This window comes from Vicugna pacos, chromosome 9, assembly GCF_048564905.1.
Source record: "Vicugna pacos chromosome 9, VicPac4, whole genome shotgun sequence".
NCBI lineage: Eukaryota > Metazoa > Chordata > Mammalia > Artiodactyla > Camelidae > Vicugna > Vicugna pacos.
This window is the reverse complement of record NC_132995.1, coordinates 40,074,993-40,098,751: the sequence shown is the minus strand read 5'-3', so window position 1 is coordinate 40,098,751 and position 23,759 is coordinate 40,074,993. Positions and strand designations below refer to the sequence as shown.

The 23,759-nt window shown below is 44.4% G+C and overlaps 1 protein-coding gene across 1 annotated transcript in view; it reads left to right on the top strand.

The window, feature by feature from the left end:
• Positions 1-14,049: 14,049 nt before the first annotated feature.
• The window catches only part of CMTM4 (CKLF like MARVEL transmembrane domain containing 4), a 70,133-nt gene continuing 60,423 nt past the window's right edge, over positions 14,050-23,759 (top strand). Inside the window, exon 1 of the mRNA XM_015238634.3 lies at positions 14,050-14,522. Within this exon, the coding sequence (XP_015094120.2) occupies positions 14,337-14,522 (186 nt within the window). The 5' untranslated portion in view covers positions 14,050-14,336. The remainder of the gene's footprint in view (positions 14,523-23,759) is intronic.

Below are 23,759 nucleotides of genomic sequence, written 5' to 3'. Positions count from 1 at the left end.
TTTTCATGTGCTTATTGGCCATTTGCATATCTTAGGAGAGATGTCTATTCAGATCCTTTGCCCACTGTAAAATTGTTTCATCACTGAGTTGTTAGAGTTCTTTAATACATTCTGGATATTAGACTCTTACCAGATACAGTTATGTTCTTTTGACTTGCTCCCATTGTTCTTTGAGCATTTCCCTACTTTCTGGCACAAAAAGATGTTCTTTGTATTTCCCGTCTCTGACCTGGAATCAGCCATTTTCCCAAGGAGTCCTGGTTCCTTTTAGTGGGGATTGGTACTTAGAAACCAAGATCTGGACTGTGGGCATGCTTAATGTTTCTTGGTGCTGTTGCCTTTAGGTCCTTTCAGTGGATAGACAATATGTACTTTTTCACTTAATATTGCCTAAAAGTTGTTTTATATCAGGTTAGTCTTTATTCTTGTCTGTGGCTTCATAGTACTTGGTTATGTGGATATGCCATACTTTATTCATCCAGCCTTCTATAGATACACATTTAGGACATTTCCAGTCCTTTGTTTTTACATAATGCTGCAGTGAATAACCTTATACATGTGTTTCTTTTACTTGTGGAAATGCATCTTTAGCGTAAAATACTAGCAGTGGGTCTATCTAGTCAAAAGGTAAGTGTACATCTGTAGTTTTTGTTAAATATTGTCAAAATCCCTTCCATAAAGGTCGCATCATTCTGTACATCTATCAGCAGTTGTAGAAATTATTAACTCATCATATTTTGCCTAAAAATTGAGTTTAGGAAGTTTGGTGAATAATACTTTGGGGCTTATTTTATTTGATGATACTAGCAATAACATTGTAATGGCAAGTATTTACATTAGAGATTGCTAAATACCAATGACTCTTTTAGATGTGTATAAATTGATTTAATCTTCACAACGACTCTAAGGCAAGTATTGCCATCACCTCCATTTTAGTCTCCAGATGAGGAAGCTAAGGATGGGTAGACCAAGAAGCTACTAGGATCAGAGCCAGAACTTGAACCCAAGCAGTATAGCTTCTGAGTTCGGGCTAATTGTGGTGCTGTGCTGGTATTCATTGTATCATTTTTTGAACAAATGGGGAAAGTAAAAACAATTGAAAGTGTTCTCTTCCATTGTCCTAGGCACATGTGGTGCTCCTGTTCAACCTTTTCCCCACTCTGTCATGGATGGAGGAGTCACCCTTGTTAGGTGGGGACAAAGTGGCAGAGAATGTACCCAACGAGAAAGTGTACAATATATCTGTGCAAAGGGGGACTGTCTGGACTGCAGCCACAGTTACTTTGCTGATAAAGGCAGGTTGGGGTGCCTGCCACTCCTTAGGATGATCTCTGCCTCTTAAGGCATGAATGGCTTTGGAGATCACCTGTCGTAAGGGCTCTTGGCAGGCCCTGAGGTGCAGACCTTCACCAGGACAGATGTTCTTGAATGCATGTGGGAGGCCAGCCTGCCTGTTCACCTGCCCAGTGGCTTTCACACACATTGCTAGCCCACTCTGGATTCCCAATCCTGCTACCTCTGGATTGGGAACAGCACATGGAGAGAGGCAGCTGGAAGGTTGGGGAGGGCATGTGCTCCAATGGGTTCCAATCCTGGTGCTTCCTCTGGCCTCACAGAAGCCTTATTACTTTTGAATCAGGCAAGTTTAGACAGATGAGGAATTGATCAAGAAGTAGAATAAGAAACCAAAATTGAGAAACATCACCCTTCCCAGGTCTACTTTCTTTGTGAAGTGGGGATAAAATTTCTTTCCAGTCATTGTGACCATTGGAGGAGGTACACTTGTGCCTGACATACAACAGGTCTTCAGTGTGATTGTTGACCCTGAAAATACCTCTCAGAAATACTAACGTGGCTCCAGCAGCCCCATTTGTACCCCTATAGAATCTGCCCTTTTTGTTTGTGGCATTTCACAGTTAGTAGTTAAAATTATCATCTCATTTCTAAAGAAAATAGAGGTATGAGGGATGGATATCCTGTAACCGCTAGCTTGGTGTAGTTCCTGTAGGATCCCATGCCTGAGCTCCGGGTTCTGGAGTCGAGGACAGTGCTTGTCACTTAATACTATATTCCTTACCCTGTAGAAGTCTGCAGATGATGCAGGGATGCAAGGTGCTGTCTAGATGCTGTCTGACTTGCTTGATGAGGCTCAGATGGTGAGTTCTGACTAGGAGGAGACAGAGATGACGCGCCTGTGGGAGCAGGAGGAAGAAGCCAAGACTCCCACTGTGGGTAGACAGTGCACCCTGCTAGAGCAAAGAGCCAGGCCAAGGTTAAGACAGCCCAGAAGTCTCTCCCTGGGCTCTGACTCTGAGGGAATCTCACAGCTTGAACGGAGAAGAGACAGTGCTGAGATAGCAGGAGTTTGAGAGGCCAGATCACTGTGGACCAGGGTTCTGTGAGGGAGGGTTGAGAGATCATGAAGTCATTTCCCCAACCTTGGGCAGCGTTTCAAACAGGAGGGAGCCTAACCGTTCAAGTGTTTCTAATCTCATTAAGAAATTCCTATGTGGGTAAGGTTAAATTTTTTTTCCAGTCCTGTTAACATTTGTATTCTATCTTGATTGTTTTCATCAAGCAGCTCAAGATAATCACAAGGACGTTGAGATATTTTCATATACAGTGTTTTCCTAGAACATTTCATTGAAATTATTTTTTTGTGTAGAATGGAATTAACATTCCTAAATGATCATCTGCCTCTGCTATCTTCCTTATCCTCCCTCCCCGCAAACCCACCTCACCCGATCAACTTCTTTAAAGAACTATCTATTTAAAGTTCTAGAAAAGGCAGACAAGATGTGAACTTCAGATTATAAGCATCTTAATTTTTGTTTGGGGAAGAATTCAGTGATTTTAAACTGTCCCTTTTTAAGGCAGTAATTTAAGGCTGTCAGCAGCCTGTGGCATGTTACATCTGTCCTCAATATTTAAAATATTTGGCACTGTTTTACTGTGAATCCATTTTTGACCTACTCAGAATCATCTAACAAATGCTAGCCTGGAATTAAAAACTTTAGAGCAGATAGGAAACTAAACACTGTAATTGTTTCAGCTTGGTATACAGATGATACGTGGGTGTTGAGAAGGTATTTCAGAGGTTCCAGTTAATGTGAGGTGGTTGGCACCCTGAAGAGCCGTCTGAAAGGGTGTGTTACAGCAGGTGCCAGGAAGCAGCAAGCAGCATGGCTTGGCTTTGCAGTGAAGCGCCCGCCTGCCCAGCTGGCCCCTGGTCCCCATGCCAGATCTGCCTATCGCGAGCAGCCTCACTCTTAACATTCCTCTTCCCATCTGTAAAAGCCTAAGTCTAGGTTTCCCAAAGTGTGTTCTGGGCGTATCATATTATGGGTGGCCAAGAAGGACTGGAAGACTCGAGGTTAAACTCAATGAAACAGATTTTTGTTTTAATCTGTTTTATGGGTGACTGAGTAGATGTGACTCTTCAGAAAGGCTCAAGTGTAGGCTTTCCCAGCCGGTTGTGACTGTGGACATCCTCTATGTTCCACAGAATGCCCTTTGAGAACATCCACACGCAGGGCTTCTGAGGCGTGGTCAAGGTTCATGTTTTCATGATTCTTGGAATTTGGACTCTGGTGATTTTTGCGTGTGGCCTCTCAGATTTTCTTTCTCCTGCCCCACCTTCTCTTCCCTCTCACTTCCCCCCACCCACCAGGGAAATCAGTTTCTGGAGATTCTTGGGTTGGCCATAACTAGGACAACCCCCTAGGAGGTTTTGCCGCTGGGAGATTGCTGCAGGAACTCCCCTGGGCAGCACGGTCCTCCGCACAAGAGTCCAGCTGACGCTGCCCTGCTTGCCAGCTCCAGTCCTGAAGGCAGGTGTCACCAAACACAGCCTCAGACCAGCCACTCTGCCCATACTGGAAGCTGTGTTTCTAGCATTAAGCTGAACTAGAACTGCTCTGACATAAAGGAAAACTGTAGCCCACAATTCCAGCCCTAGTGCCTGGGCTGTCTCAGCTGGGAATCCTGAGTCAGGTAGACTCTAGTGTGAGTCCTGGCTCCAGAACTTCACAGGCTATAACGGTGTAGAGGTAAATCATTAAACTCTCTGAACCTTAGCATCCTCATCACCTACCTCATCGGCGCTGGATGCATTGAGCTGAGTGCTCAGCGCAGTGCCTGGTGTGCAGACGGTCTGAAACAGAACCAGCCCTGAACCAATTGTGTGAGGGACAGACCTTAGTTTTTGAAAGGGCCTTAGAAGTCACCACTTTCCAGATGGGGAAATAAGGCCAGGGAGGGAAGTTACTTGTCAAGGTCACACAAAAGGGAGCAGAGTTGGGACTAAGAATCCAAGTGTCATTGCTGCTGCCCCGCTGCCTTCCTCTCCTCAGTCTGCATACTCTTCCCCAGACAGGGCAGTGCTAAACACCAGGTCTGAAATCCAAAGAAATAAATTGCTAGTTTAGACTGTGAGCAAGAGAGCTATTTTAGGGCAGACAAGCTTGCAGCACACCATAAATTCCATCACCTGGGCAACTGCCTGGTTTCTTGGGCAAGGCAGCTCTCCACTGTCTGCATGCGTGGGCATCCGAATATGTGGCTGAGGTATGTGGCCTCCAGGGGCCTCCTGCCTGCCGCTCCTCAGCAGTCACTGCCACCTTCCAGGGGACCATGGGCACGCATGGGTGACCCTCAAGATGCTGAAGACAGGGAGGTGAAATAGCTGGGCCTTGCCCCACAGGGCTAGTAGTCTTCTGGGGGCAGCAGACAAGCCAGCTGTCTCAACACCACAGTCAGCTTCTCTGCTCAAAATAAAAACCAAAATCTTTGTGGTGCTCCTCCTCTTTCCTACTGATTTGGCCCTCAAGCCTTTAGGTGGGCAGAACATGATAGGCGTCTGTGCCCAGGGCTGGTGTGAGGAGCTGTGGTGACCCAGAGCTGGTTTTGGGAATTTGAGCAGGGTGAAGAGAGTGTCTCTGCAGGTGGGGATGAGGGAATGGCCTGGCTTGGAGTGTTAGCCTGAGCAAGGTGAAGAGGGCAGCTTCCTGCACAGTGGTTAGGAGGACACAGTTTCAGAGCCCAAGTTGGGTATGAAAAGCAAACCCATTTTGGAGGAGGAGGGGCTGGCCTGACTCAGGCTATTAGCCTGGGTGGGGTGAGGAGGGCATCCACATGGGGTGTCAGAACCTGAGCTGGGTGAAGCGAGCCCACACAGGAGGGGAGTGACCCAAGGTGGGGTCATATGGTAGAGGGCATCTGTGCAGGGATGGGGGTGATGGTGGAGACGGGAAAGTGGTTACAAACTGGGGCACTGATGAAGTAAGTTAACACACGATAGACAATAGCCTGGTTTCTCACTGCCAGAGAAGGGATTTATAAATAACAGAAGGAGAAAAAACTAGAATGTTGGACTGGAGTTGGAGGTATCAGTGTGAACTCATAGATTTCAATACACACACAGAGAAAAAAATGTACAGGTGTAAATGTGTGCATGTGTTTGTGTGTTTATATACATACACATATCCCTTAGCTGTTTGCACTGAGAGCTCAGTCCTGGGAGCAGCAACAGCCCATTGAATATATCTCATGCCTAGATCTCAGTTTCTAAGTACCATTCTCCAATAAAATAAATTGGGGCTTTTTGGAGAAATGGCTGATTCCAGGGCTGGGGTAGGGAAGTATAAGTGAGCTTGGAACATTTATGCCAGAAAGTAAGAACAACAGAGACACGTAAAAAAAACTAAAAATAAAAACAAAAGCAAAAAACCCAGGAGCTCATTAGCCAGATCAGGGACAATTTGAGCATTAAAAAAAAAAAAAGATTTTAATGGATTGTAACTCATTGGGGAGAAATAGGAAGTAGCGAATCTATATTAATATGCTAATAAGTTGAAAGTTTAATGAGAAACAGCATTCCATGCCTCATCAAAATGTCAATATGTATGATTTCTTTGATGGGTTAGAATTCATTATAATCAATATTGATTTGGAATTGCTCACATTGTTCCAGGTTTGTTTATTACAAGGGGAAAAAAAGTAACAGTGGAGAAGCCTGGTAGACACAAGCCTAATCCCAAAAAATACACATCACTAGTAATAGGACAAATAGAAGCCTTGTGCCTCCTCATAGGCTGTACTGGGAATACATCACTTCTAGGTTATTGCTGCCAAAAATGTATAAACTGAATCTAATCTTGAGGAAACATCAGACAGATCAAACTGAGGATAGTCTGCAAGATCACTGGCTATAGTCTTCCAAAGTTTGAAGGTCGTGAAGGTCAAGGCGAGTCTGAGGAACTCTTCCCTCCGAAGGATACTAAAGAGGCCTGACAGCAGAAGGCAACACATGATTCTCAATGAGATCATTTTGTTACATTTGGCAAAACTTTAATGGGATCAGAATTAGGTGGTAGTAATGTATCAATAATAACTTCCTGCTTCTGATGGTCGTGTTCTGGTAAAGGAGAACATCCCGGTTTGTAGGACATAAGCATAAATACTAAGGTATTTGGGGTGATGGGGTATTAGTTTGGCAACTTAATCTCAAATAGTTTAGGGGGGGAAAGTTCTTTGTACTGTACTTACAACTTTTTTTTTGAGATTGTTTCCAAACAAATGCATTTAATTAAAACAGATAACCTTCGAGTCTGCCCAATATATGCAGTCTGAAAATGAAGTGGTGTGACATTCAGACCTTTCACAATAGCTCCTAAAACCTCTCTGCTACCATGACTGTTTCGCAGCCCACATTTCATTCTTCCTTCCCTCATCTCCTGGCTTCCCAGACTTTGTCCTACTCATGCTTTCCTGCCTTCTCTGATCACCTACCTAAGTCCTGTCTGTCAAGGTGCCTATGGATCCAGGGGCCTCCACGCCACCTCCAAGAACCAGGCTGCCTGAACTCCTGGAACATTTCTGGCTGCCCCAGGCTTTCCCTGAATAGATCTGGGGACCCCTAGGCATCCACAGATGTATTCTTGGGGACTCAGACCTTTTTTCTTTTAAAGGACTCTGTACTGTTTTCTAAAACTCTGCTACCCATTTGATACAGCCAAGACTTTGAATTATTCATCTATACTTTTTATTTTCACCCAGATCTGATCATCTTAGTCTGCTGCTCAGAGAGCGATGTGCAACTCCTGTGGCCCCCCTGACTGTAGGGTCCTTCAGAATCTGTTCCCAGTGTACCCTGCCCATCTGTCTCTACCTCTACCCTTCACATACCTTTTAACCCCCTTCTGTCTGAAGGAGAACCATCTCTTTCCGAACCTCTCAGACCTTTCCATCAGGGCCTTTTCTTAGGCTGCCTCCTCTTTCCAGAATGCCTCACCCTGCCTTGCCTGCTTGTTCACAATAATGACAACAATGATGAGTAAACATTTGCTGAGTGTCTACTTTGTCTCAGACACAATTCTAAACCATTTACAATTTACAGGTGAGGAAACTGAGGACCACAGATGTTAATGACTTGTTGGAGGTCATACAGCCAGTGAATACAATCCTATGTTCCACAAACTCTTCCTTGCATGTGTACCCCTCATCTGGCCCTGAGCCAGGCCCAGAGGATACAATAGAGATAAATGAGACCTTTGCCCTCTCGGAGCTCATGGTCTGGAAGGACCGCAGACCGATGGGTAAACAGTGAGTCACACCATAGTGTAATAAATACTTTGGTGCGAAGGAACATGGAAGCCAGGGCAGGAGCTCCTGACCCAGCCTGGGAACTCAGGAGGGTGTTCCTGGATGAGCTGACATCTAGCCCAAGCACTGCAGGATGTGCAGGGGTTAGCCCCCCACCTAGGGCTGTTTTGAGGATTAAGCGAGTTAATATATGAAAACTAAGTAGATCGGTGTCTGGCACACAGAATGCCTGATTAAAGTGCTGCCTCCTCCTCTTATAAAAGAATGGGTGTTTTTATTGTGGGTGGGGGAGCAGCAGGTGAGATTATGAGTTATGTTCTGGCCTCACGGAATTCAGGACCTCCAAAGGTGATGTCTAGTAGGAGAAAGTTCTGGAGTCATAGGAAAGGAGATGAAGCTAGCATCCAGAGGAACCCCAAACTCTCAGGGCTAAGCCCATAAAGATGACGGAAAAGAGCAACTAGAGAGGTGGAAGGGAACTCAGGAGAGCCTGGGGCCATATATGCCAAGCAAGGAGACTCACAAGAAGACAGAGCAGTTGGCAGGATCACATGCTGTTGGGTGAACTCCTACTTAGACTTCAAGACCTGGTTTAGCCCCGTGAAGCTTCCCCTGCCCTTTCACCCTGGGTGATTGTACTGGCCATGTAGCCCTGTAGATACTTGTAGCAGCAGATTCTTGTCCCCCACCTTAGGCCCAAGCATCAGACTCTTGGGGGAGGTCCTGAAAATCTACCCTTTGAGCAATTCCTATGCACATTAAAATTTGCAAATACCTGCATTCTAGAGCCAAAAATCCCAGGGTAGGATTCTCACTGGCTCAACTCAGGTCCCATAGCCAGCCTGAGCCAACCTAGGGCAGAAGAAAAAAATGATTGGTCATTGTTGGGTCAGATGCTGACTCTTCCTAGCTGAGCATCACCTAGGAGGTGGGAGGTGGGTATTGGAGTAGAAGAGGAACAGCCCCAGAATAGGGTGGGGTGCTGTCATTAGAAGTAGGGGGTGGTGCTAGGCAGACAGAAACAAGCATGTCTCTGATGGCTCCACAGTTCTTTTCAGAGAGCCTTGTGGCCCCAGCACATGGCCCAGTGCCTGGCGCATGGGGGTGAGCCATCAGCAAATGTTTGGTTTACATATGTCACCTCCTGGCTACCTCGGCGGCTCCCTGAGGGTCACAGGCTAGTTTAGCCAGCGCAGGCTCCGGGTGGCCATGGGTACTGGAGGTAAGTGTAGGCAGTGCTCAGTTTCCCCTATAGCCACACTTTGTGTCTTCTTCCCCAGAAAATGGTTCCCCTTCCCCTGCCATGTGAAGTGAAGGGGAGGGCAACCAGGGAGAAGCCAGGCAGCTGCTGAGCAGACAAATCTTACCCTGAACCGACAAGTGCCAGCAGGGTTTGGAGGCAGCAGGAACCACAATCTGGGGTCCCACAGAGGGTGGGATTCCACTGGAGGCCCCGGTAAGGGGCGCAGATGGTTTGGCTCTGGTTGTCCTTGGTCATAGGAACCGAAGGAATGTCAAGCTGGAAAATCCCAGCGAGCACTATTTTTAGAGAAGACTTGGAGAGCATTTTTCCGGCTGAAGGGACAAGTTCTTTCAGAAGCCGCAGTTAACTCTAACCCCTGAACCGCTCCCGCCTGGAATCGGCCCAGGCAGGCCCTCCCTCCAGGCACGTGGGAACGCGCGGGAGGAGAGGGGCATCTGCTCCTCTCAAATACAAAAATAGGTTGTTTATTTTTACATCTTTGAGTCTAATCCTTCAGACATCAGGAATTTATACTAGTACCTTTCTTTAAAAGGCCTCTTGAAAGTAGAAAATCATTTCAGACCAAGTTGTTGGCCTTGAACATTAAATATGATTTTCTTGGGTATTTGGTTCATGCTTAATTTTAATAATTGTTCATGATAAATTTAGTCTTCCCACTATATACTTTATGCTTGAAATGTTCTACTTTACCACTGTCTGTATTTTTCCACTTGAGGGAGAAGTCTCTAGGGCTCCTGCTAATTACTGAGCTTATTAAAAGTAGCAGATTAGATCTATTGCTTAATTGAAGTTACAGGAAAAGCTACCCCACCCCCAACACTCACAGGGATGCACCGGGGAGAGGCCTCAGAAGCACCAAAGTGAAACTCTAACCCCTTCTCTCCTCACCATGATTAGGCACTGCCTCCAGGGATGGAACACACAGGGACCACAGTTTGGGGAGGTGTTTTGCTCCCAGCCTTTCATGGAATTTAGAATCTGAAGTCCTTGTAGGACCAGTGCTTTTGAGGTTGGTCCTCTCCATGGATTCGGCGTGCTTGGGAAGGAGGGCTAGAGTGAGGAGTTCCCCAGACTTGGAGGTGGTTGCCCTTGGCTAAATGAAAGGCTGAGGGACTTGGGAAGAGGCCAGGCCTGATGCAGGTGAACTGGGGTTCACTGGGGAGTAGCCTATCTCTAAGGATGCTCTACCCTGAGCTGCTCTTTCAGAATGAGTTCAGGGACTGAGATAAGAATCAGCATTATAGTTGCTGGCAGTCTATCCACTGGCAGCAGTTAATAAAGTAGCATCTGGTTTCTTCATCAGTCTCCTCTGAGCCCGGTTTCCTTGAGTCAGCCCTGGCTATGTGGACCAGACCCGGGAACCCAGGGACCTGAGGGCTGCCCACTTCTCTGTCATTCACAATCCTCCTTTTGTCTTCATCACCCATAGATATCTGGAAGCTATAGGCACAAATTCATGATGTAATACAATTGAACACTGAGGAAGGCACAGTACCAAGTTTTGTCTACTCTTACTGTGTGGGATTCCCAACAACACCCTTTGGAAGCCTGTGAACTTCTGCTAAAAACCAGAAGTAAAAATTCTGAGTCTGTCCCTGGAACTAAAAATAAATGTAGGCTAGTGTCCAGGAAGAGGGAACAGTTAACAAGTACTGGAGAAGAGCTTCCAGTCTTGCTTCTGCTCAGTCTATCTCCCTCGATGAAGCCAGAGAGAGCATTCTAAAAGGAGGACTCATTGGGCCACTTTCCTGCTTAACACTCTTCTGTCTAGAATCCACCCTCCCACATGGCCCATGAGCCCTGGCAGGGACTCCCAAGGCCACCTTTCAGCTTCAGGTGCTCCTCCCCTTGAATTCTGCACTTGAGCCTCTTCACTATGCTTTGCTTCACTATGCTGGCTTGTCTCTGGGCCTTTGCACGTGCTGTTCCTTCTCCCCAGAACACTATTCCACCAACCCTTACCATCCTTTTACCTTGATAACTGCTGTTCATATTTCAGACCTCAGCTAAAATTCTGACCCCCAGACTCAATTAAATTCTTCCTGGAAGTTGCTGTAGCACCACAAACAATACTTAGTTCACTCTCTGTTTTATTTACTGGTTTCAACACTTGTTCTCCATGTCTGTGCTGTCAGGGACTCTGAAACCAAGTTCTTTTAAAAAAAAATACTGTAAATTTAGCTTTTATTAAAGTTATATGAGCACACAGTTGAGAGAATCAAATAGTTCTACTAGGCCTGTAACCCCCATTACATTTCCTGTTCCCCAGAATCGACATTTTTAAACTTTTAACCAATTAGTTTTGTATTTACCTTTATATTTTTAATTAGCATGCATATACTGCTACCTCTTGAGTTTTCAGTTTTAAGCATCTACTGATCTCCCATGATGGATGAGTGAGGTCTCTTGCCCACCCTCCCCTCCCCTAATCCTATCACACATGCACACATCCTGTCCCCCATCCTTTCCTCCGAATATAGCCACCGTACTCTTGGTTAGATCAGCACTCACTGTTTACATTGTTATCATTATGCAAATGTCATTCACATGTGATTTACCAGACTTACTGCTGAACCATGTGGTTTACCATATTTACTTCTCCTTTTCTATATATCATTTTATTTCCCTGCCATTAATCTATGAATATTTGCTTAAATTTTCCTGTGCACCTGTCAGTAATTTATCTCAAAACTTCCCTGAAATTATGACTCTTTCTTTTCTGTATCTTCAAATACATTCTTAATTTCATAGTGAAGATGTCTCTCGAAGCCTTCTCCAGTCCAGGCTGGTTGACTCCCAGCCCAGCTGCACAGGAGACCTCTGTGTCCTTCACTCTAGGGGCCTTTATCACCTCTCTCTAGGCTGCATCCACCCTTTCCTAGATCCTCTGCTTCCTTGGTTTAAATCCTTGTTCTGGTGGTGTCTCTTCCAGCAGACTCCTGAGAAGAGACAGAGGGAGTCTGCATGTTTGAAAGAGTCTTTCATCAACCCTCATACCTCATTGGTACTCCAGCTGGAACCAGACTTCTAGGTGGGGGTCATTTTTCCTCAGGATGTGGAATGGTTTACTTCATTCTCCTGTAGCTCCCCAAATTGCTGTGGAAAAGTGTGATGTCTTTCTAATTCCTGGCCCTTCATAATGAAACCTGCTCTGTTCTTCTCTGGAACATCAAGGAGCGTCTCTTTGTCCCAGTCATCTGATGTACCTGGTGCTGGTCCCTGTTCATTCATTGTGCTGGGCACTGCTGGGTGGGTCCTTTACATCTAAAACTCATGTACCTTGGTTCTGGAAAATGTTATTGAATTACTATTTTTTGTTTTCTTCCCTCCATTTTCTCTATTCTAACTTTATGGAATTCTTATTATTTCTATTATTCTCTTGAAATATTCCTCTAATTTTCTTTCCTTTTCTCTCATTTTCCATCTTTTTGTCTTTTTGTTCTATTTCCTGTGAGACTTTCTTTAAATCTTATATTGAATTTTTTTGCTTTCATATTATTTAATATCAAAGGAGACACCCCCCATATACAAATATATATAATTTTTAGTATGGTACCCCTGCCCTCAATTGTTCCTAGTGAACCCTAGCTAAAGGACCCTCTGTTTTACCTTCTCCAGAGAAAAAAATTCCAGTCTTGGGGGGATGGATGTGGGAGGGAATCCAGGGATCCAACTGCTTCTTAAAAAGACTTTCATTCAGTCTTTTTTAAAAAATTTTTTTATTAATTCCTGATTTTACCCTCCACTTCTAGATGCCCTTGGTTGCTGCGCATTCCTGAGTCCTTTTTTCTGTGATTTGACCTACACTGCATTTTAGCCTTAGCTTTTTTGGATTTACTAAGTCAGTTACCACTTGCCCATTTGCTTTTCTGTTTCCAACATTTTGTTGCCACTGCCTCCTTTCCCATTCTTTGTCCCTGTAGTTTTATGCCCTTAAAAAATAAATCCTGGTAACTGTCATTTCACTGGGATTTGGGGAGAAAGCAGAGGCCAGAGCCTGCATCCAACCATTCAACTTGTTATCTCTAACTGTCAGTTGGTCTCCAGGTCCTAGCACATACCTTAGCACATAAGTGGCCAATAAGTATTTGTTGGTTGAACAGACTGTTGGAGCCACCGTCTTTCCAACATCATTGGTCACCAAAAGGTGACAGCCCTTTAAATTGAAATCTCCTGAGTTAAATAGCATTTACTGCTTCTCACAAATTCACAAGCCCATCTGAAATATATATTAAGCAACATTGTGCAGTGAAAAAATTTGGAAGCCAGCAGGCTCTGCCCACTAATTGTGTGCCCCGTGACTACCAGTCAGAAACCTTAGTGAAACCTTAGTGTGGTCTTCTGTAAAATGGGAACATTAACATTTTCAAATACCTTCCTCAGTGCCTAGAGCATGGGAAGCTCCAGATATCTGTGTGTGGAAGGGTTCTATACCAAAGCGACAATTCTTAGAAAGTCAGTGTTTTACTTAAAATTAGCCTTCACACTTGAATTGCAAATGGGTTCCTAATTAATGCCCTTCAGCACAAAAATCTGTGTTTAACCTGACTTGATGTTGAGACAGACTGCAAAACCTGTTCAGTTAGGACAGGAAACTAATGTTCGCCACTGAGGGTCTCCTGTGGGCTAGCGCCCCACCTTGGTCAGGCGGGTGTGTCTAGAACGTACATGAGGAGTTACAAATAATACCGTGTGTCTGTCTTTCAGACCGGGTAGTAAGAGACCCCACTCACTCTGACTCTTCCTCACCGCTGTCCCGCTCAGGTCTGGCTATAGAACTGGTTTGTTGCAAGGCGCCCAGTGTGGGAGCCCGACATGTAGCCCCTTCTCGTTAGTCAGTCCCAGCAAGGGGGGCGCACAGCATATACTGGTCTTCCCCGGGCAGTCTCCGGCCTACTTGCAGAGGATTCCACTTCCACCAGAGGAGAAACTGAGGCAGCGCCGTGGGAAAGCAACTCCGTGTCTCCTAGGTCCATCTCAACCCTCCTCTCACCCCCCACTCCTCCAGGTCCCCCGCCTCCCAACGCCCTGATCGCCAGGCGCGCAGCCGCGGCCCCAGCCCCCGCGCGCAGGCAGGTGAGGGCGGAGCCAGAGGCCCCGGCGCCCCGCCCCGCCCCGCCCTCCTGAGGCCCCGCGGCGCGGGCGGCCACCTCCACTTGCCCGAGCCGCGGAGCGCCGCCGAGCGGCCGGCGGGCGGGCGCTCGCTCCGCCCCCTCCCGGCCCTCCGCGCCGGCTCCCGCCTCCTTCTCTATCCGCCCGCTCCCGCCTCCCTCCCTTTCCGCTGCCGAGGCGGCGGGAGCCGAGCCCGAGCGGACCGAGCCGCGGCCGCAGCCGGGCAGCGGGCGCAGAGGGGGCGGCGGCGGAGGGGCGGGCAGTCAGTCAGGCGGCGGCGATGCGGCGGCTCCGCTGAGCCCGCCAGCTCCGGGCGCCGGGGGCCGGCCGCGCGCGGCGGCCCGGGCCGGGCGGCAGCATGCGGAGCGGCGAGGAGCTGGACGGCTTCGAGGGCGAGGCCTCGAGCACCTCCATGATCTCGGGCGCCAGTAGCCCGTACCAGCCCACTACCGAGCCGGTGAGCCAGCGCCGGGGGCTGGCCGGCCTGCGCTGTGACCCCGACTACCTGCGCGGCGCGCTCGGCTGCCTCAAGGTCGCCCAAGTGGTAGGTACCGGGCGGGGCCCCAGGTGTCGGCGGGCGGCCTAGCTGCGCGCCTTCCCTCCCTGCTCCCGCTTCGGGGGGCGCAGGCCTGGCCGGCCTCCGCCGCGCACCCGCTTGCCATGGCCAGACCTCCGCTCCTTGCAGCTTCTCTCCTTTCCGGGGTCCCCGGGTCGCCCTCCCTCCTCCCCTCGGGACCCTGCCTTACCCAGCCCTGCCGCCTCAGGTGTGCGCCTTCTACCTGAACACCTGCCCTTGGGCCTACTTGTCCACTCCCGCATTCGCTGTCTCGAGCCTCTTTCATAATTGGGCTTGGTGGTGCGCGGATCCCGGCGGTCATGGTGTCCCTTGGGTACTTCTGGTCATAGCAACTTGTGGCAGGTTTTTGGGCCCTCACATCCTGTACTCCTCAGAATGGTCCTCGTTTGTCTCGGCTTCCACCACAGTGTTCTATGGCTTGGTTTCCAACTCGGCGCCCAGAAGAGTGCCGAGCATATGGTAGTCGCTCAAATAAATATTTGTTGAATGGAAGCATGTAGTCTAGGTGCGTTGGGGGAACCCAGATCTGCCCAGAGTCTCCAGTTTATACTGCAGAGGTTTGATTCCTCCTAATTAACCTAAAAGACAGAACCAGCATCCCTGAATCCTCTGTCCCAGCACCGTGGCTGGCATTACCCAATTGGTACCCAGAGTTAAATCACTCTGGGAGGGCAGCCAGTTTTGGAGGTAACAGAAACAGAGGATTGTCTATGATAGGGCTCGTTTCTCAGAATTCTTATTTTTAGCTTACAGGGTGTTCACAAGGCAGGGGCCTGTCCCCTATGCCCCTCTTTTGTGGTTTTCTTACAGGCCTTTCTGGTTAGTTACTTAGCTCTGTTGTGGATATAGCAAGCTCCAGTTCAGAAAAAGCTGTCCCGATATTCCCTGACACAGGTAGGCCTTCCTCTGAGGCGGGGCAACAAAACTATAGACTTTCAGCCAGGGAAGTCTTTTGCACTGAGCTGCAATGTATGTAGTTTGTTTCTTTCTTCCAAGCATTGGTCTTCTTGTGCTTACTTGAGTGCATTGATAAATGTTCCTGGGGAATAACGTAATATGTAGATATCCTTTAAATAAAGGTCTCAGTGTTTGTAAATTGCAGAATCATAGATGGTTTTATCTCTTTTGGGTGAAAGGCTTGTTCTGCCGATTGTGGGAAGGTATTTTTGAAGGGCTCTCATAAAAGACAAATGGAGCAGGTTATTCCTCTTTAGAATGGTAAACTGACCTTATCTGGTGAACTGGAATGTTCTCAGAGATCTGTTGGTTCTGAAGTTAGACATTGCTGTTAGCAAAGAGAATGGAGGAGGTGGGGGGGGTCATGTATAACTAACTACCTTTTGAAAGAGGCAGCCAGCCAATGTTTGAGTACAGCACAGAAGTGAATAAAAGGGCAGGGCAGGAACTTGGACTCAGGTGGAATATAGGACCTTGTTAAGTACCTTGCTTTGCTTACTATGGACTTTTGAAAGTAAAGAGAGCTTGCCACTTAAAAGATCTGGTAAAAGAATGAAACCCAGTAGTTTGTATAAAATGTTACCACCTCTTTGTTGGAATTTTGTCACCTAAGGCCAGAAATGGAAGCCAGTGGTATTTATGATTGCCTTTTTGTAAGGTGCTATTTTTTTTAGTTAAACTTTACTTTTCGTCTGAAAGAACTTTGGGGCTCAGCCCCTAAAATCTCACTTTACTCTTACCCTTTGACTAATCTCTAGAATTTAAACAGTGAGAAGTTGTGTTGTGTGCGGGTGAATGAAGAATGGGGACATGCTTGAAGGAAACAGCAACTTGAAACAGCCTTCCATGCATTTAGCTTCTCAGCCTTGATGAAAATTAGGGGTTTTAGGGAGAAAAAGCCCCACAAAACTCCAAGAAGTTGGACTCTCAAACTGGAAAAGAAGAGAGTCGTTTCAAGGGTATTTCTAAGATGTTACAAAGCTCAGAATCCCATCAAGAAATATGTTAATATAAGTTCTAATTCTGTGGGTTTTGAGAAGATTTTGACTTTTTCTCATTTTAGTATTGAGACTTTTTTTGTGGTCTGTGGCCTGTTGCCACCTGTAGGTCCCTGCTCCAAGTGTGGTCAGCAGCACCTGAGTGCTTGTTAGAAAGGCTGAATCCAAGGCCTCACCCAGACCTTCTGAATCATAATCTGCAGTTTAACAAGATATATGAGGCGATTCTCACACACAGTAAAGTTTGAGACTTACTTTTCTGTATCATTTCAGTGTTTAAAACCTTTCACAGGTGCTAGCAATCAGTTCTCTATCGGAACCATTAATCATCAACCTCAAGGCAGAGGTTTTTCTGAAAAAAATGAGCATCTATCTCCCTCGAAGGATTAAGAGAATGAGGTAATATGTAGAAATTAACACCTAGCTTATTAGGCATTTAGTTAGTGTGTAATAAAACGTTAGCTGTCACTGTTGCTAATTAATAAATACTTCCTGTCTTTAAGGAAACTTGGTGAAAATGCCACCCCAAAATTATAATTACATATTTGAATTAAAGGTAGTTTACTTCTTAGTTATTTAAAAGTTAAATTGATATTTGAAATGGAATGTTATTTGAAAGTAAAACTAATCTAAAATATTATGGAAATTAATTAGTGCATTTTCATAGATTCTGTCTTTTAAAAATGAAACTCATACCTATCTCTTAGTTGGGGGTATGTCTCTTGTGGTTATCTCGAACAATATAAATGTACTTTTTGTGGGAAAAGTCAGTTTAAACTATTGATTTAAATACCTTCTTATGAATGTGGAGTCTATGAGTGCTTATTGGTTTTTTAGCTCTCACACCATTAAACTTCATCATTTAATGAAATAGTTAATATAGGCCTTTTGTTTATTGTTTTGTTCTGATTTTTTTTTCACCACTCTTGGTTGAAAGCAGAGTTTTGCTCTTGGGATGGGGGCGCATACTGTCACATATACCATGATGTAAGGACAGTGTCAGAAGAGGACAGGCCTTGGATCTGACAACATTCTGAATGATAATAAGAACGGCAGGCATCATTTAGTGAGTGCTTACTCTAATGTTGTTGCCTTAAATTTATGGATGAGAAAATTAGAGGCACAGAGGTTGTGACTCATTCAAGGTCACATGACTAGTGGTTGGTGGAGCTGAGATTTGAACCTAGGCAGTGTACTCTTTAGTGCCTCCTAAGCACAACACTTTGAGTTGTTCCACATAGCAGAGCAGACCTTGAGTCCAAGGACACTTATTTAGTCTTTGGGCGGCTTGGTGACCTTCTGGGTGACTCTTACACGCTGAAGTGATGCACTTAACAGGGGTTTCGATTTCTCAGTGGCCGCGGTGCTGTTCCTGGGTGTGCAGTTGCTGTGTGGTGTCCTGCTTCTCAGCCAGCAGACTGCCCACTTGCCACAGTGAGGGGGTGGGCCTTCCAGAAGAGCCAAGAGCAGAATCCACATTTCCCTTCGGAAACACACCTCAAGGAGCCCTTTTGCTTCAGATCCCTTTCTTGAGCCTTTCCTGTGCCTGACTGATCTTGTGACACTGCATTGCATTTGTTAAGGACTTTTTTTTTTTTAAAACAAAGTTGGGTGGTAGGTGATGTTTAAATCAAATTTCTGCTGATCTCCTTGAACTCTCTTAACCCCACTGTGTCTTGGCTTCCTCAGTAGTAGAATGTGAGTGGTAGTGACTGAGCATTTTAGGAATTATAAGAATTAAGGGGTTAATGCTTGGCAGGTGTTTCTTAGGTAACTCAAAGACAAATGTAAGTATTTGCATTTCAGGGTTGGGTAATAACTTATCTTTTATTTGATGGAAACTGTCAGTTTTTCATCCCCAAACAGTAAGCACAGTTCCTGATTGTTACTGCTTCCCGGGGGATATACTAGGGAAAGGGTCGGGGCATTCAGATTATGGCAGGTGAAGTAGTGGGTTTCACTGCTTTGGATTCTCACATCTACCCTTAAAGTGGCTTCTTATAAAACAGTCTCATTTTCCCTTGGGAAGACTGTTGTTATCTTTGGGAGTTGTTTTCCTGGTCAGAAACTTGAAGTCAAGTAAATTCTAACAGAAAAGCAAAGATAAGATCACTCTTACGTTTTTATGATGATTAAAAATAGCAAAACTATCATCCAAGACCTTAGAAAAGTGTCTCACACACATCTGTTTTATAAAACTAGACAAAAACAGTTCAAGAAAAGAACACTATAGACCAGTCATCCTCATGAACACAGGCACAAAAATCCTCAACAAAATACTAGGAAATCAAATCCAGCAATGTTATGTAAAAAGAATAATACACCACAACTAGTTGTGATTTATCCCTAGAACAAAAGGCTGGTTCCGTTTTCCAAAATCGGTAGATGTAATCCACCATATTAACAGCTTAAAGAACAAAAAAACACTTGATTATGTCAATGGGTGCAGAAAAAACTTTTAACAGATTTGAGCATTCATTTATAATAAATGTTGCCAGCAAGCTGGTAGGGGAAGGGAACTTCCTCAACCTGGAAAAGGGCATCTACCAAAAATCTACAGTTAACATGCTTAATGGTGAAAGAAAGCTTTCCCCTTAAGATTGGGAGCAAGGCAGTGATGTCTTCTCACCACTGATATTTAACATCCTACTGGAAGTGCGTGCCAGTGCAAGAAAAATAAATAGAAGGCATTCAGATTGGAAAGAAAGAACAACTGTCCCTATTTGCAGATGGCATGATTGTCTGTGTAGACAATCCCATGGGAATCTGTTTAAAAAAAGCTCCTAGGACTAGTAAGTGAGTTAGCAAGTTTGCAGACTAAAGGTCAACACACAAAAATCAATCATATTTTTATATCTTAGCAATAAATCATTGGAAACTGAAATTGGGGGGAAAAAAAGCAACCCATATTTGTTACAATAGCCCTGAAAAGAATGAAATACTTAGGTCTAAATCTAACAAAACATGTATGGGATCTTAATGCTGAAAACTACAAAACACTGAAGGAAAGCAAAGACCACCAAGATACGTGGACAGACGTATTGTGCTCATGGATTGGAAGACTCAATATGGTTATTACAATATCAGTTCTCCACAAATGGATCTGTACGTTTAACATAACCACAAAATCCTAGCAAAATTTTTTTTTTCAGCAAGAGACAAGCTGATCCCAAAATTTATATGGAAAGTCAAGTTAGCCAGGCAAAGGGATGGTGAAGGATTGGTTTTCAGGGCAGAAGGAATGACACAACATGAAGGCATAACATGGGGTCACCTTTGTTTAGGGTTGTGTGTGTGTGTGTGTGTGTTGGGGGTGGGATGGGGACGGGTTCTTAGAGTATGGACTCTATGTCTTATCACCGCGAGACTTTTGGCCAGTTGCTTGTTCACATCAGGCCACAAGCAGGGCTCCTCAGTTGTAAATCAGGGCTGATGATAGTACTACCAGCACCCATGAGCCTTCCATACAAAGTCTTCGGCCAAGTGTCTCTCACATAGAAGTCACAGAAACCCGTTGGCACTGTCGAATCTCTCTTGAACGGTACAAGTTGGGAAACTGGGTGGCTGAGGGTCAGGGTGGAAGAAAGACTTATTTTTCACTGTATGACTTTCATATTTTTTGATTTGTATATCATATGCAAATATCTTCTATTCAAAAATTCCCCAAACATCAGCTATTACTAGCTCTACCTTAGCACAGATTAGTCTTAAATCTGTTATAACTGATCATAATCTTTAGTTACTTTTGGGGAGAATGATTTAGATAATATAAACCTTTTGAAGAAACTTGAAGCTTAAAATTTTTTTCAATCTATTTTCCTGTTTTAAAAAAAATTCTTGCACAATCACAGTTGATAAATTTATTGATGCTAATGGAAAAGTTTCTCCATTTGAAAGGAATTTACCCTGTAGCATGGTGACTATAGTTAATAATAATGTATTGCATATTTGAAAGTTGCTTAAAGAATAGTTCTTACAAGTGCTTACTTATCACAAGAAAAATATTTTATAACTAGGTATGGTGATGGATGTTAAATAAGACTTATTGAGGTGATTACTGTGGTGATCGTGTGGTAATAAATATAGATCATTGAGTATATAAATATTGAGTCATTATATTGTACACCTGAAACTAATATGTTATGTGCCAGTTGTATTTTGTTTAAAAAAATCATTGTAACATTAAAGGAAATTAGGAACAAAGTCCTAGTCAAATGAAAAGAAATTTGGAATTTTTCCCTTCCAAAGGCTGCATAAGATCTTCTTATCATAGTTTCCAATTTTTTTGCTGTTAGGAAGAATGCTTCAGTAAATGTCCTGCATTCTTCTTTTGAATTATTGTTATTTTTTTTGTTAAATTTCATGGAGTGTATTTACTAGATCAAAGGGCAATATCATTAAATTTCTGAATGTTTTAAACAACTATGAATTTGGTCCTACACCAGATCTAAAGGTCTCAGTATATTCCAGGTCTCCAGTGTGCCTACCCCCAAGTGCTTACCAGTGGGAAATGGTGAGTTCAGTAAGACCTTCTGATTCCTCCTGGGTCACAGGCCACATCATTTTTTTCTTGATGGCTCTGGAGGACCTTTGTTCTTTCTTTATTTTTTAAACATTTTTTCTTTCAGTTTTATCGATATGTAATTGACATATAGCACTGTATAAGTTTAAGATGTGCAGCATTATGATTTGATTTACGTACAATATGAAATGACAATATTTAGTGAACATCCATCATCTCATTTGGATACAAAATAAACAGAAAAAAATATTTTCCTTGTAATAAGAACTCTTAGGATTTACTCTCTTAACAACTTTCATATATAGCAGTGTTAATTATACTTACCATGGTGTACATTGCATCGCTAGTACTTATTTATCTTGTAACTGGAAGTTTGTACCTTTTGACTGCCTTCATCCAGTCCTCCCTCCCCTACACCCAGCCTCTGACAACCACAAATTGACCTCTTTTTCTATCAGTTTGTTTTTGAAATATAATTGCCCTACAATACTACGTTAGTTCCTGTTACACAATACAGTGATTTGAGATGTTTCTATACATTTTGAAGTCCTCATCATGAGGACCTTTGTTCTTCATTAAGAAGTGCCAAGAGCCTTTCCTGGATCATGGCACTTGAGAGGATGCTCAGAGGGGACAGAACAGGAGTGTACTGCCCTGCTGAACGCATGATGCTTCTCCCTCCTGGTAGAATGAGTGGATGCTTACCTGGGTGTTTGAGAGAGGCATATTTCCAGCCTACAGGTAGTGCTGGATTTACCTGAGCAGCAGCACACATATAATCCACCCGTTAAGGGCTAAGTTCTGGATGGCTGTGGAGGCTGATTATTTTCCATCATGGCCTTGTTGACTCTCTGAGCTGTTGAAATGACCTGGAAATACCAATATTCTGGCCTTCAACCCACAGCTATCACTCACTGCCTCTTTATCCTTATTCCTGGAAGTAGCTCCAAATCCTTTTGTAGGAAGATGTCATTTCTTTGGAAAATGAAGTTGTTTGTTAGGGAATAGAGCAATAGTCAAAGGCCTGTAACTGTGATCACAGACCTTAAATTTTCCTAGACAGTCCCAGTTCCCTGTGCTGTCTCAGACATATATGTATAAGTACATCCTAAGTTTTGAAAAATTATTGTGTTTTAAATTACAAAATATTAAAAGCATTGAAATTAGAGTGACAAGTACCCATGTATTGACAGTGTATCCTGAGGTTTTTGTTTGGAAAATAAGATTATTCCTGGGGGACAGGCTATGTGTGCAAGAGAAGTTAACAGCGGGGTAAGATCAGCTGGGATTTGGAGTCATTAGCAAGACAAGACCAGAGTGTCTAGAAGGAGGAGGCTAGACTGAGAAGGGCAGAGAATAGGAGAGCAAGGCCCCTCGGCCAAGGGGATGGCCTCAGCATCTCGTGGTGGTGAAGAGCCAACTTAAACTTTCAAAGGCTCAGTTCAGAGTGGTCCAGGGCTATTAGCAGGCCTGCAGCTGGCCGAAGAGGGGACAGATGAGTAGAAGGGTACAGAATTCAGAAAGTGACACCTCCTTTGGGAGACAGTCTTCCCTTTTTAGTATTTGGAAACTACCTATTTTTAAGCAGTTTAACCTCTTGATGGGGAAGGTTTTTGTGTGGAAGATTATCACTTAAAGGGGGACCCCAGCCCTCATCTCAGCACCTCTCGTGTAGGGCCTTGTCACCTCACATCTGTTGCTGGTTTTCAGAGTGCGGGGGTTCCCTGGGAGCTCTAAGTTTATTAATATAGAAATGGAGGATTGAAAGTCAAACTGAGAGGCAGGGTACCAACTGTATTTCAAAAGCCTAATACAAACTGCATCTAACAGAATAAGGCTAATTTCTTTTTCGACTTGAGTTTTAAGGTACTGCTTATTTCTCTTGACCAGAAGCTTTAATTAACATTTTGATTAACATACTCCTGCCTCAGAGTCTTTGCATTTGAAGTTTATTCTTCCATCCCCTGTTCCCCTCTTCCCAAAAGCGCCCACTTGGCTCTGTTCTTCAGTACTGCTTTTCTTCTGTTCTGCTCAAAAGACCTTCCCCGACCACCCTGTCAAAAGTAGGACATTCCCCCAGCCCCACTCTGTCCCCCTCACTCTGCTTTACTTTTCTTCACAGCATTTACCACCCGACAAGAATATCAGCTCCACAAGAGCAGGGGCTTTGTGTTTTGAGTTCCCTGCTGTATCCCTGGTGTCCGAAACAGTGCCTGACACACAGCAAAGCAGTGAATAAACGTTGAGTATACAGGTCTGTTTAATGAAAGAAAGAAAAAAATAATGGTTTATGTATTACTTAACATAGTTCATAAGGTCAAATTATTTGAAAACATGCCATCCATTAGGGAACAATAACATGTTTATATATTTATGAGCAAATAAACTTCTGGGCTCTGTTCTAAGTGGAAAATATTGGGGAGAAAGAGTAGAAATAAAATGCTGTTGTAATTATTTTTTTTCTTTTTCTAACCGTGAGTTTTAAAAGTGTATCTAGTGCTACTAGGAAACAGAAGCTTTTGCTTAGGAGACAGATTTTTGCAAAAGTGGGGGAAACCATAAGAGGCTTTGCCAAACATTTTGCTTAGGCAAGTATAAAATGAAAACCAGGGGTTCTGTAATTATTATTAAAGTTGTCTGCTTTCTGATGAACATGCTGGGAGAGAGGGTCATTCAGGACCTGCCAAGCCAGTGTTTTGAGAACCTTTGGAGTAGACATTTAACATG